Source organism: Leptodactylus fuscus, chromosome 10, assembly GCF_031893055.1.
Source record: "Leptodactylus fuscus isolate aLepFus1 chromosome 10, aLepFus1.hap2, whole genome shotgun sequence".
NCBI lineage: Eukaryota > Metazoa > Chordata > Amphibia > Anura > Leptodactylidae > Leptodactylus > Leptodactylus fuscus.
The window spans coordinates 36,162,727-36,176,879 of NC_134274.1; the positions used below are offsets into that span (position 1 = coordinate 36,162,727).

Below are 14,153 nucleotides of genomic sequence, written 5' to 3' on the forward strand. Positions count from 1 at the left end.
TAATATTTGTTAACGTTGTGTTACTTTGTGTCATATTCTGCAGCATTAGATGAAGGGAAACGTAGTATAGCAAAAGTTATACAGAAAGGTCCTAAGCATGAACAATGTATTGGGTAAGACCTCTGCTAAATGACATTATAGAAGGTATAATATTTGTATTAATGCATAAAACAAGGGACACCTATAGAGCTGTAGTTCCTGATCATAGCACAATTTTTTTTTAAAAATGAATATTTTGCTACTATGGAGGGGCTGGTTATCATTGCCTGTATTAGCAGAAATAGCTCTGTGTATTTATTGTCTTAAAGTAAATGTCCATTTCTCATATAGTTGGTTTTATGTCCAGCGCTCTCTTTTTGAAGTTTCAGTAGAAAAATCCCTTACAAAGATATAGCAGTAAACTGTAAAATTCTGTCCGCCACTAGGGGGAGCAGTGGAGCTCGCTGCAGACAAGTGCTTAGAACTGAGCTTTATGTCTAAGAAGGGGTCAGAAAAGGGACATAATATACATTGTGATATCAATCAGATCACAGTTAGGTTTTAATTATGTTCCAAGTACAAAATAATACTGAAGTGTGAATATTCAGTTTAATAAAGGTTATAAACATGCCTGCTATTATAATAGAATAGAGTTAGACAAGTGGCTGACAGACACCACTGGTGCTGCTCAATTCTCAAAGGAACAAAATGAATGGACAAGAACAATCTTCCCTTGTCTGATCTGTGTATTGCCTGTTATCACGGAAGCATTTCAGGCCCATACACACTAGAGGATCATCACTAAAAATTTTCAAGATCTGATATCTATAGTCAAATGTAGGCCTATTGTGCTGTGCTAGAAAACTGGCATACAATAAACGAATACATTTGTTTAACTCTCGTCCACTTTGCTGCTATTGTAATATGGAACCTGCAATTCTGCATTGGAAAATCTGCAACATAATAGAAACACTTCACCTTCCTGCAGATCTTGCCGATAAGACATTCCACACTTTTGCATTGTTTGTGAGCAGTATTTGCACTCTGAAAGGCAAACAGAAGTGAAATCGGTTTGTAGGAGAAGGATAGGACGACTATGTGTAGGCCACAGAAGAGGGGGATTAAAAAATAGCCCGCGATAACATATTTCAGGATTGGTTTTTACGGTTTCTTTAGATCTGAAGAATTATTCCTGTAAAACACAAGATTTAAGTGTGGATAAACTAACAATTTCAGGAGCCTGAATTTGTCTCCCAGAAACCCTGATAAGATCGCCCCATCCTAAGACGCACCGGAGACGATTGTTTTCTTTGCTTGCAATTTATATGGATGTTCATGGGGTTTGGAATTACATGCCAGATAAGCCTGTCTTTTCTGGAAACAAACACATCATCTCCTTTTATCTGTCTAAATATATTTATCTGAAGACACTTTCCTTGTTATAGATCAGAGATTGTTTCCAACTCTAGAAAAATGAATTGGAGTGGAATTACAAACCAAGCCTGGCAGGAGAGAAATATCACCTATCAATATCAGTAGGAAAATAAATAAAGTACATCTTGGAGAGGTCATTAAACTTTTATTAGCCCGCGCACTCTCAAAGACTATTTTTCTCTCCCCCTCTTTCACTGTCTATCATAAACTTCAATGTTACAGAAAATAGAAACTTTTTCGCGCCTTCACAAAATGGCGCATTTACTTACAATTAATAGCAAGCCATAACTGCTACTAATAATAATAATGAAGAATAAAACGGCATCTCTTTTCCAAGATTGCAGGCTTCAGTCTTCTTACAAGCAGATGCAGTGTCTGTACAGAAGCCTTGCAATGTGTTGAGTTTAGTGGCGACGCCTAGTGGTGAAAAAGAAAAGTCGGGAGAAATTTTTCCCTGAACATAATGCAATTTTTGTAAGAGGTGAAAACTGTACTTAAGATGGGAATCTAACATCTATGTGTGGTCCTGGCTTCATCCCACATTGCATTGCTTTTCTTGCTTGATATCCAGTGTCAGCAATGGCATTGTATAGTTATTTTTTTTTTATCTTCCATGCCCTACAAATCAATAGATTTTGTAGAAAAATAAAATACAATTGCAAAATTTTTTTTTTTTTAAAAAAAACACCTCCTAAATGAAACGACTTGATGAGCAGGAAAGTGGGACGTGTATATAATTGCAATCCATTTAAGACTCTTTCAAGTATTTGCACTCGCAGGTTCCTGTAGGCGTCCATTCATTTCATTGTGATCATTAATTTGCGCTTTTATTTGACACTGAAGATTTGTGACAGAATTGTCAGCTTATCTTTAAGTCATCTTGTCAGGATGAAGGAGACAGTTTAAAAGATTCAAACACAATTCGATTTGTCTCGGGGTGGAAAAAATTATATTATGCAAAATATTTAGTACTTTATAGAAGGGCTGATACATTGCTCGTCTATGGGCTGGGCAGGACTCAATGCTAGGAGATGGCAGCAGCATTCGTTACAAGGAACATACATGATGTATAGGGCATGATGGATAGTACTATATATATATATATATATATATATATATATATATATATATATATATATATATATATATATATATACAGGGCTGGTAAATATAGTTACATAACCACTATGGCCGCACCTAAACTTTCTCCTTTATCTTATACCTCCAAATACATATCATTAAATTTCTAAATGTCCAAGAATTGTATAGGATACAGTTGTATACAAGTGTACTGTCTAACCATTATTGTAATCGGGTTTTAGATGTATTTGTAGAATTGATTATTGAGCATAGTATATAAGAACATATATAGATCGGATATTGTAGGGAACACAAAGTTAGGTATGTGTTTCTACACAAAGGTTATATATACATATAAATATATACATATGTGTGTTCGTGTGTAACACAGATCAACACACATTCTGTAGTTTGTGCAATGATACTTAGGCTTTGTATGCTTAATTGTATATTTTGATATTATCATCATAACCTCATTACTATTTCATGGTATCATATTATCATTACTATTATAATGATTATTATTGCTATTATTATTATTTTTATTATTATTACTATTATTATTAATTATTATTATTACTATTATTATTACTATTATTATTATTAGATAAATCAGCTAGGAGCTGGACAAAGTGAACCAGCGAGTACATGCAATGAATGCTTATTTATTATAGCAACAAGTATTCAGTTTTCCTATAGATAGAAGACGATGGATTTGCTGCAAGATAATGCAGTGTAGTTATTAGTAATTATATGGTGTATTGGTTACTATATCTTGTGCCCGATGTTTACATTTCCTGACTTTCCTAGTCTGCCTATATATATATATATATATATATATATATATATATATATATATATATATATATATATATATATATAATTATTATTATTTTTTTATTAAATAAACTGATAGACTATTTTATTATTCGGATTCTGAGATGTTTTCCTATTTATGAAGTGCAGGTATTAAGCGCCTGAGCATGGAGGGATTGTGTATTCTGCAGCCTTGGAGCCCGGCTTGTGCCCAGCTTTGGTCCCTTCTTATCCCGTCCTTTGCCCTTCCCTGTCCCAGCAATGGCCGCTGCACCCTCGGCTATGCCTTGCAGACACGTCCAAGCGTTTATATCGGGACATGGAACTAGTTTAGTACAATCACCCCTCGGTCTATGGCGGCTCTGCCTGATAATACATTCATTTTACATTATATTCTCAGGACATTGTCCTTTTGAAAATTCTACAGTTTGTAAATCCCACACATATACACATTTATATATAGATAGATTATATATAATAAAATTTACATACAGGAGGATTTCACAAGAACAATTTCCTGCTAACCTAAAATAATACCCCCCAGGAAGGATTCTTTTCACTTTCCTGAATGATTGTGATCAGATCTATCACTAGCAAAGGAACTGACTAAGAATGCCCTGAGTTTGGGAAATGCATCATGTACTCATAGGCAGACCATTCACATATATATTATAATGTATGCAATGTATCTAACCATAGGCAAATCACTGCCCACACGTACACCATATCTATAAATGTATGCATATACACAATAAATGTGTCATAAAGTATATATATATATATATATATATATATATATATATATATATATATATATATATATAATTTAGCAGTGTACACATATTATATACACAGCAATCCTGCCCTTGCATTTTAGTATACAGCTCTGTACACCAAATGATACAAGACAGTGAAAACAAAATATTCACTTTGTCTCATAAAACTAACATTGTTATTACATCTCTAGGCTGTATGTATATATATATATATATATATATATATATATATATATTATTCCATGCATAAGTATATTATGTACATATACTTGACTTTATCCAAATTACTATATATATATATATATATATATATATATATATATATATATACACACAAGAGTCATCCGTGTATTTTGTGAAACCCTCCACCCTCCTCTCCGTTCCAGATTATATTACACACTTATATATAAAGGGAATGGTCCAGTTATTACAAGAATTTACTATTTCTTTTTTAGGCTACGTTCACACATGCAGTTTTTGGCACAGCCTTCAATGAATTTTTTTTAAATTAATATTTATTTTTAAACTATGTCAGGATCGCATTTATTGGCAGTGACAAAGGGAATATCCAGATTTCTTCTCTTTTTGGTATTGATTCCTGGCTTTGTCTAAATAAAAAGCAGCAAAAACTGCACGTGTGAACCGGGTCTTATTTCTTTGCACATGATCCAGAGACATTAGATCTATCCTATGTACTAAATGCAGCCGCCCATAGAAAAGCATTGCCCAGAACAAATAAAGACTGAGTCGTATGTAAAGCAAATATAATGTTCTTTTTTAATATTGGAAAGCAATACACTGTGAGTTTGGTACAAGATGCAGAATGACCGCTGGAGGGTGGAAATGACAGAACAAAATAAGGCAAGTTAGGGATTTTTTTTTTGCAATAAAATTTGTTTTTGTGTTTTTTTTTTTACTCCCAGAATACATACAAAAAATACCAATTTCTTCCTTTTTTTGTTTTACTGTTTACACCTTAAAAATAACTGCAACTGGAAATGGTGACAAACTGCTGGCTGTTTAGTAAGAAACATGCACCGGATGGAGGAGGAAGATTCTGGAGGGACATTAAATAAGATACAATACAAGAAAAGCAGTCATTCTTATAAGTAACATGTAGAGAGGATGATGCCTTACTGTGTCCCTGTCTTGTAATACACTACATAGGGGAATTGTCACTTTACCTATCCAGAAATGCACTTTATGAGGCGTCCTGCTTGGAGCTAACATAAATAAATAAGTGTCCATGGATCCAGTCCTCAGATGAACACCAAATCTAGGTTTTCATTAGAAAAACAAACAAAAAAAAACCATAATTATTTCTGTAATGTCCAAGAGAAAGCGCCCCCCGGTGGAAGTCACTGGTATCCTAGAGCAGATGCTGTGGTAAGTCTTTGGCCATACAGTGCATATGGCGAGTAATAGTGTCCTGTGGCTGCAGGCACTGGCACTGGGGCGCCCCCTGAGGGCAGTGGACTTTTAGAGTATGGATGGTAACGACTGCTACTTAGTCCCAAGGGGTGGTGGTGAGGGCTGCGGAGAGTTAGAGGGCTGGGAGAGGCCCCTGCGGGTGGCATGTGCATGTGGCAGGCCATGGCAGCCGCTGCCAGGGATGAAGAACTAGGGTACCCGGGTAAGAGTTTGTCCGCTGCTCCTGGGAAGGCGGTGTGTGTCCGCAGGTGGCCCAGCAGCTCCTCGGAGGAGGAGAAGCGCTTATCACAAGGACCTGTGGCCGATACCCAGTTACATACATGGGGTAAGGGGTCATTTGGAAGCATGAAGCCGTAAGGGTAGAGAGGGTGCCCGGGTAGAGAGGGCGGGGAGACCCCGTGCAGAGCATGGCTGGGGTACACCAGTGGATATCCTGATTTAAGGTCGTGGCTGCAGGTGGCACTGGCGCCCAGCTGGGAGGTGCAGTGGTAGCTGAGGCAGTACGGGTCTCTACACAGGCTGGCAGTCATTACAGAGGGAGGTGATGCCCCAGTCAGGGGGCTGGAGGCGGCAGATTTACTGGAACACCCCAGGCTGCTCAGCTGAGCTCCCACTAAAGAATTGCCCTTGGTGGGGTCCAGAGAAACTCCATGAGCCAGAAACTGTGGGGGGTAACCGGCGTAGGCTCCACTCAGTGTCCCTGGGTAGGACATGCCGGCCGGGGGCAGAGGGAACACCGTGTGTCCTGGCTTATAGGGAGACACCGGAGCTACGAGGCCGGAGCCCAGCACTGAACCCGAGGAGCTGGACGAGGACGAGGCCGGGGTGGGAGAAGGAGCGGCAGACAGGCTCTTACACCCCGCTGCGGCCTCCGGGTGAGTCTGGGGCAGCTCTGCGCTCAGCCTCCCGTGCGTGCTGCCCTCCGACTGGCCGCTCTTCACACATTGCTCCGACTCCTTCTTGTCGGCGAGGTCCCCGGAGCTCTTGGTCTCGGAGGAGGGCGGCGGGGTACGAGGTGAGCTGGGGCTGCCAGTCCTGGGGGTGAAGGGAGGGCAGGTAGCGCTGGGCACCCGGAATCCGGACTTGTCCCCGGACGAGGGCTCCTTCTTATCCGGGGGCTTGGAGTAGGGCTTGAAGCTGGACTTGTCCTCGGCGCCGATGTCACTGAGCTTGAGCGGGCCGGACTTCGCCTCCTTGTCAGCGGACGCAGAGGATCCGGTCACCGAGGACAGCTTGGACGGTGTGGGGTCCGGTTTGCCGATCTGGGAGCAGGTCTGGGCAAGGAGGGCGAGGGGGCTCTTCTTGGCGTCCAGCTATGGTGGGAGAGGGAGAATAGATTTAGTTACATGTTACCCCAAATGATATGACTGTTCCCATAGACCCCCCCTCATCCTGTCATCACCTGGAGGCGGATAGGAGCCACACAAAAACAAGCTCCCCCACATTATAACTAGGTGACCCAACTGCAAGTCCCTCTATACACCCGCAAATATCACACCCTATGTATCTGCACTGCCTGGAACAAGTACTAGAGAATCCGCCATATGTCAGATATCCCTGGTATCCACAAAGTGAGTGCAGAGCCCAGGGGTCACTAGAGAGGGTCCTCACTGCAAATCAGCGGCCTGGCCAACAAACATGTAAACTCATTGTGTGATATCCTACACTCCAGCAAGTAGAGAATAATCTATATGGCTTGTCCTATTATAGGGGCCGACATCAGCTTCGGCTATAGATGATCTCCCTAATATCAGGAAATCTTAGGACTGATAATATTGGGGGTTACTATTGATAAATAGCAATAGTGGTAAAGAGATTAGAGCATAGGATAACATCAGAGCCATTACTAATAGTACATATTACTATTAGTAGCACAGATATTACTAATAGTACGTATATAAGAATATTAGAAATGGTACAGATATTACTAATGCAATATAATATTACTATAAATGGTACAGCTAATAGTACATATATAATATTACTATACATATTACATATATTACTAATATTATATACACTATTACTATAAATGGTACAGATATTACTAATACTACATATACACTATTACTATAAATGGTACAGATATTACTAATACTACATAGCACTATAAATAGTACAGTTAATACTAATAGTACATATAATATATTACCAAAATTAGGACAGATAATATTATATATATATATATATATATATATATATATATATATATATATATATATATATATATATACACACACACAAAATAGGGCATCTCTTACCATATGTAATATTACTAAAACCAGTACAACTATCAATAATCTCACATATATTAAAACTAAAAATAGATTAACTCAAAACTACATGGTGCTGTAATTAGTGATTACTTTATTAATTATTGCTAATGAAGGCAAACACTATTGTAATAGCAGCATTTGCACTAAATCGAGGTAAAGCTGTCAGTGCAGATACAGATTGTGCGGCTATTAGTTGTACTGAGATGACTTTTACACTTTGTTATTCGCTACTGATTATAAAGGTAAAGGAATAGTATGAGCATCAATTACAATAATTAATCAGCTACACAATATAATAAAATAGTAATAATAATAATAATTAATCATATAAATCTAACTGTGACATGGGAATATATAATAAATTATTAATAATAATAATAATAATAATAATAATATAGTAAATGTGATGGTGCTGCAGTAATATAATAATAATCTAATAACCTGATGTGACCTGGTCATATAATAACAATAATAAGATAATACATTAGATAGTAACACGCTAAAGCTACAGCAGTGAGTATAACAGATTATATTCTGGTCTCTTGTATCGATTCCTGGTCTTCTTTTTGCTGATGGACATGAATGTGTTTTCAGTATTGGACATCTATAGTGTATATATAGTCTATATTAGTTTCCTACACTTCTCATGCAGAGCCCAACAGCCGCCAGGTGTGGACAGAGCCCTAGACCATAGAGCCAGTATTTGGGCTTGTCCTCTGCTGCAGCAGGCGGGGGTCTAACTGATGTCCCTCCACCACGTATTACAGACATGACTGCTAGAGGGTAAGATCAGGGGGGGGGGGGACTCCTTACCTCTATGGGGCTGACCGGGGTGGAGGGCAGGGGCTGCAGGTACTCGGGGTGCAGGATGTGGCCACTGCGAGCTGTCAGCATCTTGAGCACTTTGATGGGCAGGCGGCCGGCCTGGCGCAGGGGGTCACTGGGGGGCACAGGGTGCACGAAGGCTCGGGTATTAGCCGAGGCTAAGCCGCTTCTCGTCCCCGAGCTCTCTCCGCTTTCCCGGGCTGCAGGACTCACACGACTTGCAGAAGCCAATGGCGAGCAGATCATGTCCCCCGCACCGGCATTGGGAGGACTTGGAGGTTGGGGGAAAAGCACCCCGGAGCTTCTGCCCTGACGGATAAGACAATGATCGCTCCCGTAAGTAAACGATTCCAGTCCAGATCGTCCGACGCAGTATCTAGTCCACGTCGGTAGGAGATCGGCCAGTGCAGGCTGTATCCAGCAGCAGATATATCCGTGTAATGCCCGGCGCTGTAGTAATGTACAATCCAGTCGCGTATCCTCCGCGCGCGCAGCCCGATCCTCCGCAGGAGCCGCGGTCCCAGCGCCCACTCCTGGTGCAGAGCGCGCAGTGTGAGCAGCAGCCGCACTTCTGCCAGACAAACTCACTTCAAAAGCGTCTGAATTAGAGCTGAGATTAAAGCCTTTGCCGCCTTCCAATCAAATAGGACCCCGAGGTGATTGGAGGGTCAAGGGGATGTGACGTCCCCCTTCTCGCTGCCTCTAATGCTCTGCTCTTTCTTTCTGATCCCCCCCTCGCTCCCTCCTCCTGGTGGTTTCGCCTCTTTGCTCAAAGCGTTGGCTTTAGTTTACATTTTACGGTTCACGTTCCCTACCGCACTGGTTTTTTTCTCTCCCGCATTTCCCCGTTCCTTACAGTGGAAGAAGAAGAGGTCACCGGTCGCACCCCTAAATCTGGAATGCAGTGATGTCAGGTCACAGCAGCCTGAGTAATCGCCGGATCTACAGAGAACGACCAGACAATTAGGATCAGGGGCTGCAAACAGAAGCAGATCGCAGCAGATCACATGGCAGCTCGTGTCGATGATTCCTGCTGCTTTATACATAGGAAATTTGGGAAAACAAAGTTGTCATTTATCATGAGACTGTAAAAGGACAGCACTAAAGTTATCAGGTGTATACATAACATATGTGGGCACCCTGTACCCCAATACCAATAGAACGCAGCTTTATGGGGACCTTTAGGCACATTGTACAGTATGCTGCATGTTAGTGTCCCAGCAAATTAAATGATATAATCTCATCCATGCAGAAAAAACACCGTAGAAAGCAACATAGAAAGAAAAAAAATGCATCAGATGAAAAACACATCATGTTAATTTCACCTACGGAAATGCCTTTTCCCCATAGACTGTGCATTTCTGCTGAGGTTTTTGGGGTTTTTTGCAGGGTTTTTTCCTAAAAAAAAAAAAGCTGCAGAAGAGGCCGCGGTGGAAACGCGTTTGGCTTCACCGGTCATTGGTGGGGCCGAAAAGTATCACATTGGGGGCGTTGAGGAATCGGTAAATTAAATATTGTTATTAAAAATTGTCTTTGCACAGATTCTAGTCTACAATAAACGGAGTCTAAATCCTGGGTCCCAGGTTCAGGCCTATCTCTAGGTCTGGGTTCACATCTATGTCAGAGTCTCCGTTTAGAAACTCTGCCATAGTGATGAAAAAGTGCTGCAAGTCCAAATTTTTCATTCGGCAGTTTCAGTTTATAAGAACGGGCACCTGTTCCCCTATAGTCAGTGGGATCTGTTGGGCACTGCTGGTGTCTGCAATTTAAGCACCCTGTTCTTTTGGTCTTCCGATGGACCAGAACAACGGTACACTGGGGTGCAGATGTGAACAATGAATAATTTGGCACTAAATATTACTAAGTGAGCCTACTGTATAAATTTGCTGTCCTGCTCTTTCTAGGTATCCACTACAGCAGGGGTAGGGAATCTTGGCTCTCCAGCTGCTGTGAAACTACAACTCCCAGCATGCTCCATTCACTTCCATGGCAGTTCCAAGAACAGCAGAGCAAGTATGCATGCTGGGCGTTGTAGTTTTGCAACAGCTGGAGAGCCAAGGTTCCCTACCCGTGCCCTACTGATAACAAGATGACTCTGCTGAATCTACCCCAGTCTATACAGCCAAGTTGAAACATACACTTTAGGAAACAAGAAACAATCATTCGTTATGTTGTATACTGCTGTTGTAGCTAGAGTGAATACTGGAATACTTTAGGATTTGATATATAGGGAATGATGGAAACATTAAAAAATGAAAAAAAGTTTCTAATTAAAACCTGATATAAGTAATGTTATTATCCGATGATACATTCCCTTTACAGCTCTCACACAAAGGAGATAAAAGTTGACAGCCATGTTGTAACTGTGACCTGTCATTTCAACATCAGTGTTTGTTTTTCAATGGCCGGGGTGACATGTCTTCTGTCATAGACATAGGGGCATAGATAGATGTGGAAAGCTTTTTCGGCATACTTGAGTTTTGTTGCTCCTTAGAGACTGTAGGAAACAGCTGTCCTCATACAGTCACACCATCAGCAGATCCCTGTGATCGTCTGGATCCTCTGACTTTATTGTATATGATCATCTGTAATGTAAATCATTGACCATTACTCTTGGGTACTAGATACCTGGACAGGCCAGTTGTCATTATTCCAATGCAGATGAGAAAATAGCATGTTTGCCTGCACTACATTAAAGGGGTATTGCAGTCAGAGCAAGATAACCCAATCTAAAGGATTGTGAGATTGGTCAGGGGGTCCAACCACTTGGGCACCCACTAATCATATGGCAAACAGGGCGCACAGCTATGTTCATTTCGGCATTTGCAATGCCTGGAGTGGGGTGTACTGTCTGGTCAAGTAACGTAGCCTAGTTCTCCTTATTCGTTGGGTTCCAATCAGTCATTCCCTCACCAATTTGAAGATTAGCCCCTATACTTTCAAATGGGGTAACCTGCTATGACTGGAATATCTCTTTAGACTAAGGTGACACACTGCAGAGGCACAGCTGAAAAAAATGACATATAACTTTGTGGAGAAAATGCAGCGTTTCCACAGGTAAAATTAAAATTCTGTGTTTTTGCAAAAACGTTCACATCTTTGAAAATGCAGTGTTTCTGCAATGTGTGGATGAGATAACAGAAAATCTCATAATATTTGCCAGCAATGTCAGATGCAAATTTTTTCAGCTAGGTTTTCTCATCAGCCAAAAACACTTAAGTTTCCAACATGTGTAGCCTTAACCTAAGGCCTCGTTCACATCTGCGTTTGTATTCGCATCCGCATGGGGACCCCACCAATGGAATATCATACGCAATTGCAGGCGCTGTGCAGTAAAAGCACACGGATCCCATAGACTATAATGGGGTCCGTGTGCTTGCTGCCAGATCTCCGCACAGAACATGCAAACAGGCAGACGGGCAGCGCGTGGCAAGCACACGGACCCCATTAGAGTCTATGGGATCAGTGTGCTTTTACTGCACAGCGCTTGCAATTGCGTATGGTATTCCGTTGGTGGGGTCCCCATGCGGACTCCCCCAGACGGAATACCAACGCAGATGTGAATGAGGGGTAAGGCGCCACATATTGAAATGCAGCTAAAAAAACACTGTGGAAAAAATGAAGCAACATGTCTTTTTTCCCACTGCATTTTTCATTGAGTTTTAACTGCGTTTTTTCCCCTCTATAAAATCTATAGGTAAAGCGCTCATGATTTCACAACTAGATTGAACATATTGGATGCATATGTGTGTCTGTGAAAACTTCAGCTATTTACAACTCTTTTTGTATGGAGGAGATTAAACAAAATCTTATTCACTTTGCTAGTACTGTTAAACACAGTGCTGTCTTCTGCTGCATTTCCTTAGCTTCAGGCCAAGACACCGTGTAAGGTTGAGGCCCCACGCAGCGGAAACGCAGCTTTTTTTGTTGCAGATTTTGTTGCGGTTTTTTGATCCAAAACCAAGAATGGCTACATAAGGAATGGGAAATATATAGGAAGTTCTTATATTCCTCCCGTCTGCTGAATCCACTCCTGGCTTTGGCTCAAAAAAACGCAACAAAATCTGCACCAAAAAAAAGCTGCATTTCTGCAATGTGGGGCCCCAGCCTAAAAAGACAGCACTTTTTTTTTACTGCATCTCAGCAGCAACAAAAAATGTTGCATTTCTGCAATATGGGCCAAGGCCCCAGGTTGCAAAAATGCAGCATTTTTGGTTGCAACGAATAAAAAGGTCTGTATTTTGCAGTATCAGGAAAGAGGAGGAGATTTTGGTTCATTTCGTCCAAACAGTGTGGAAAAAGAGCTATAGAAATGCACAATATGTTCATTTTAGCTGTGGAATCACAAGCGCTTTCTCTGTATATTTAATAGGAGAAGAAAAAATGCAGCAAAAAGTAAATAAAGAACAGAGAAAAAATGTCCTAGTAGTGGCCACAGAAGGTATGAAAAATATGGAGGAAGCCCTTATACTTCTCCCATCTGCTCAGACCACTCCTGGCTTTGGCTCAAAAAACCACAGCAAAACCTGCAGCAAAAAAAGCCATATGTTGCAAAAACGTTGCGTTTTACAGTACCTGGCTAATCCCATCAACACATTGCACAAAAAAAAAAATCTGCTGCCGGCAAACTGCGTTGTTGAAAATCACAGCATGTCAATTATACCTGCGGAAATGCTGGAGATTTCCCTATGGGTGCATGCACACTACGTAACGCCGGGCGTGTATGAGAGCCGTACACGCCGGCATTACGGCAGACTGCCGAACACTTCCCATTCACTTCAATGGGAGCGCTCGTAACAGCGGCGTTTACGAGCGCTCCCATTGAAGTGAATGGGAAGTGTTCGGCAGTCTGCCGTAATGCCGGCGTGTACAGCTCTCATACACGCCCGGCGTTACGTAGTGTGCATGCACCCTATAGGTGTAATAAGGGAACAAAGGCCGAAAAGAAAAACTCAACAAAACACAATGAAAATGCTACGGAAAAATCTCAATCCGTTTTCGCAGCATTTTTTTCTGCTGTGTTTCTGAAATGTGGAGCTTTAGCCTCATTCTGCAAAAACACGCCGTGGTAAACACATTGCGCTTTTCATAGAAAGTCCACTGAGTTTTCATCTGCGGACTTTCTGTCTCTCTTGCACCTATATGGAAAACCCAAGCGTTTTCATAGGTTTAATTTCCCCAAAATTATATTTTTCTGCACTGTGTGAATGGGATTAGCCAGAATGCCATCCACTTTGCAGGTACTGTAATACGCAGGCCAATACGTAGTGGGCCACAGTGAAAAAGTGCTTTGGGGAAAAAAACGTGAAAATCACAGCATTTCCGCTGCGCATATTTTTGGCATTGTTCAGGGACTGTAAATCGCTCCGTATTTACACCCTGTGGCCTAAAAAAAAAAGAAAATAATCTAAAGGGGGAAATAAAGGATCTTGTAGCTCTAGTGTTGTCCTGCAGTGGTAAGGGTAAGTTCACACGGGGTTTTTTGGACTAGTTGGGAGGGAATGTGTTCAGGTCACGAGGCGAATTGGCCTCAAGG

The 14,153-nt window shown here is 41.2% G+C and overlaps 1 protein-coding gene across 1 annotated transcript; it reads right to left on the reverse strand.

The window, feature by feature from the left end:
• Positions 1–4,839: 4,839 nt before the first annotated feature.
• On the reverse strand, positions 4,840–9,223 carry ZNF503 (zinc finger protein 503). Its single transcript, XM_075258591.1, has 2 exons — positions 8,606–9,223; positions 4,840–6,829 (listed from the first exon to the last, which is right to left on the reverse strand). Exons 1-2 carry the CDS (start codon positions 8,861–8,863, stop codon positions 5,444–5,446), a joined length of 1,644 nt encoding a protein of 547 aa, XP_075114692.1. The 5' UTR covers positions 8,864–9,223; the 3' UTR covers positions 4,840–5,443.
• Positions 9,224–14,153: the final 4,930 nt, after the last annotated feature.

What these genes read in the sequence shown, in the direction of transcription:
- ZNF503 (XM_075258591.1), bottom strand. Translation starts at nt 8,863, where the DNA reads ATGATCTGCTCGCCATTGGCTTCTGCAAGTCGTGTGAGTCCTGCAGCC. An exon ending in CCCCGGTCAGCCCCATAGAG is followed by an intron (nt 6,830 to 8,605) that starts GTAAGGAGTCCC and finishes CTCCCACCATAG; the next exon opens with CTGGACGCCAAGAAGAGCCC.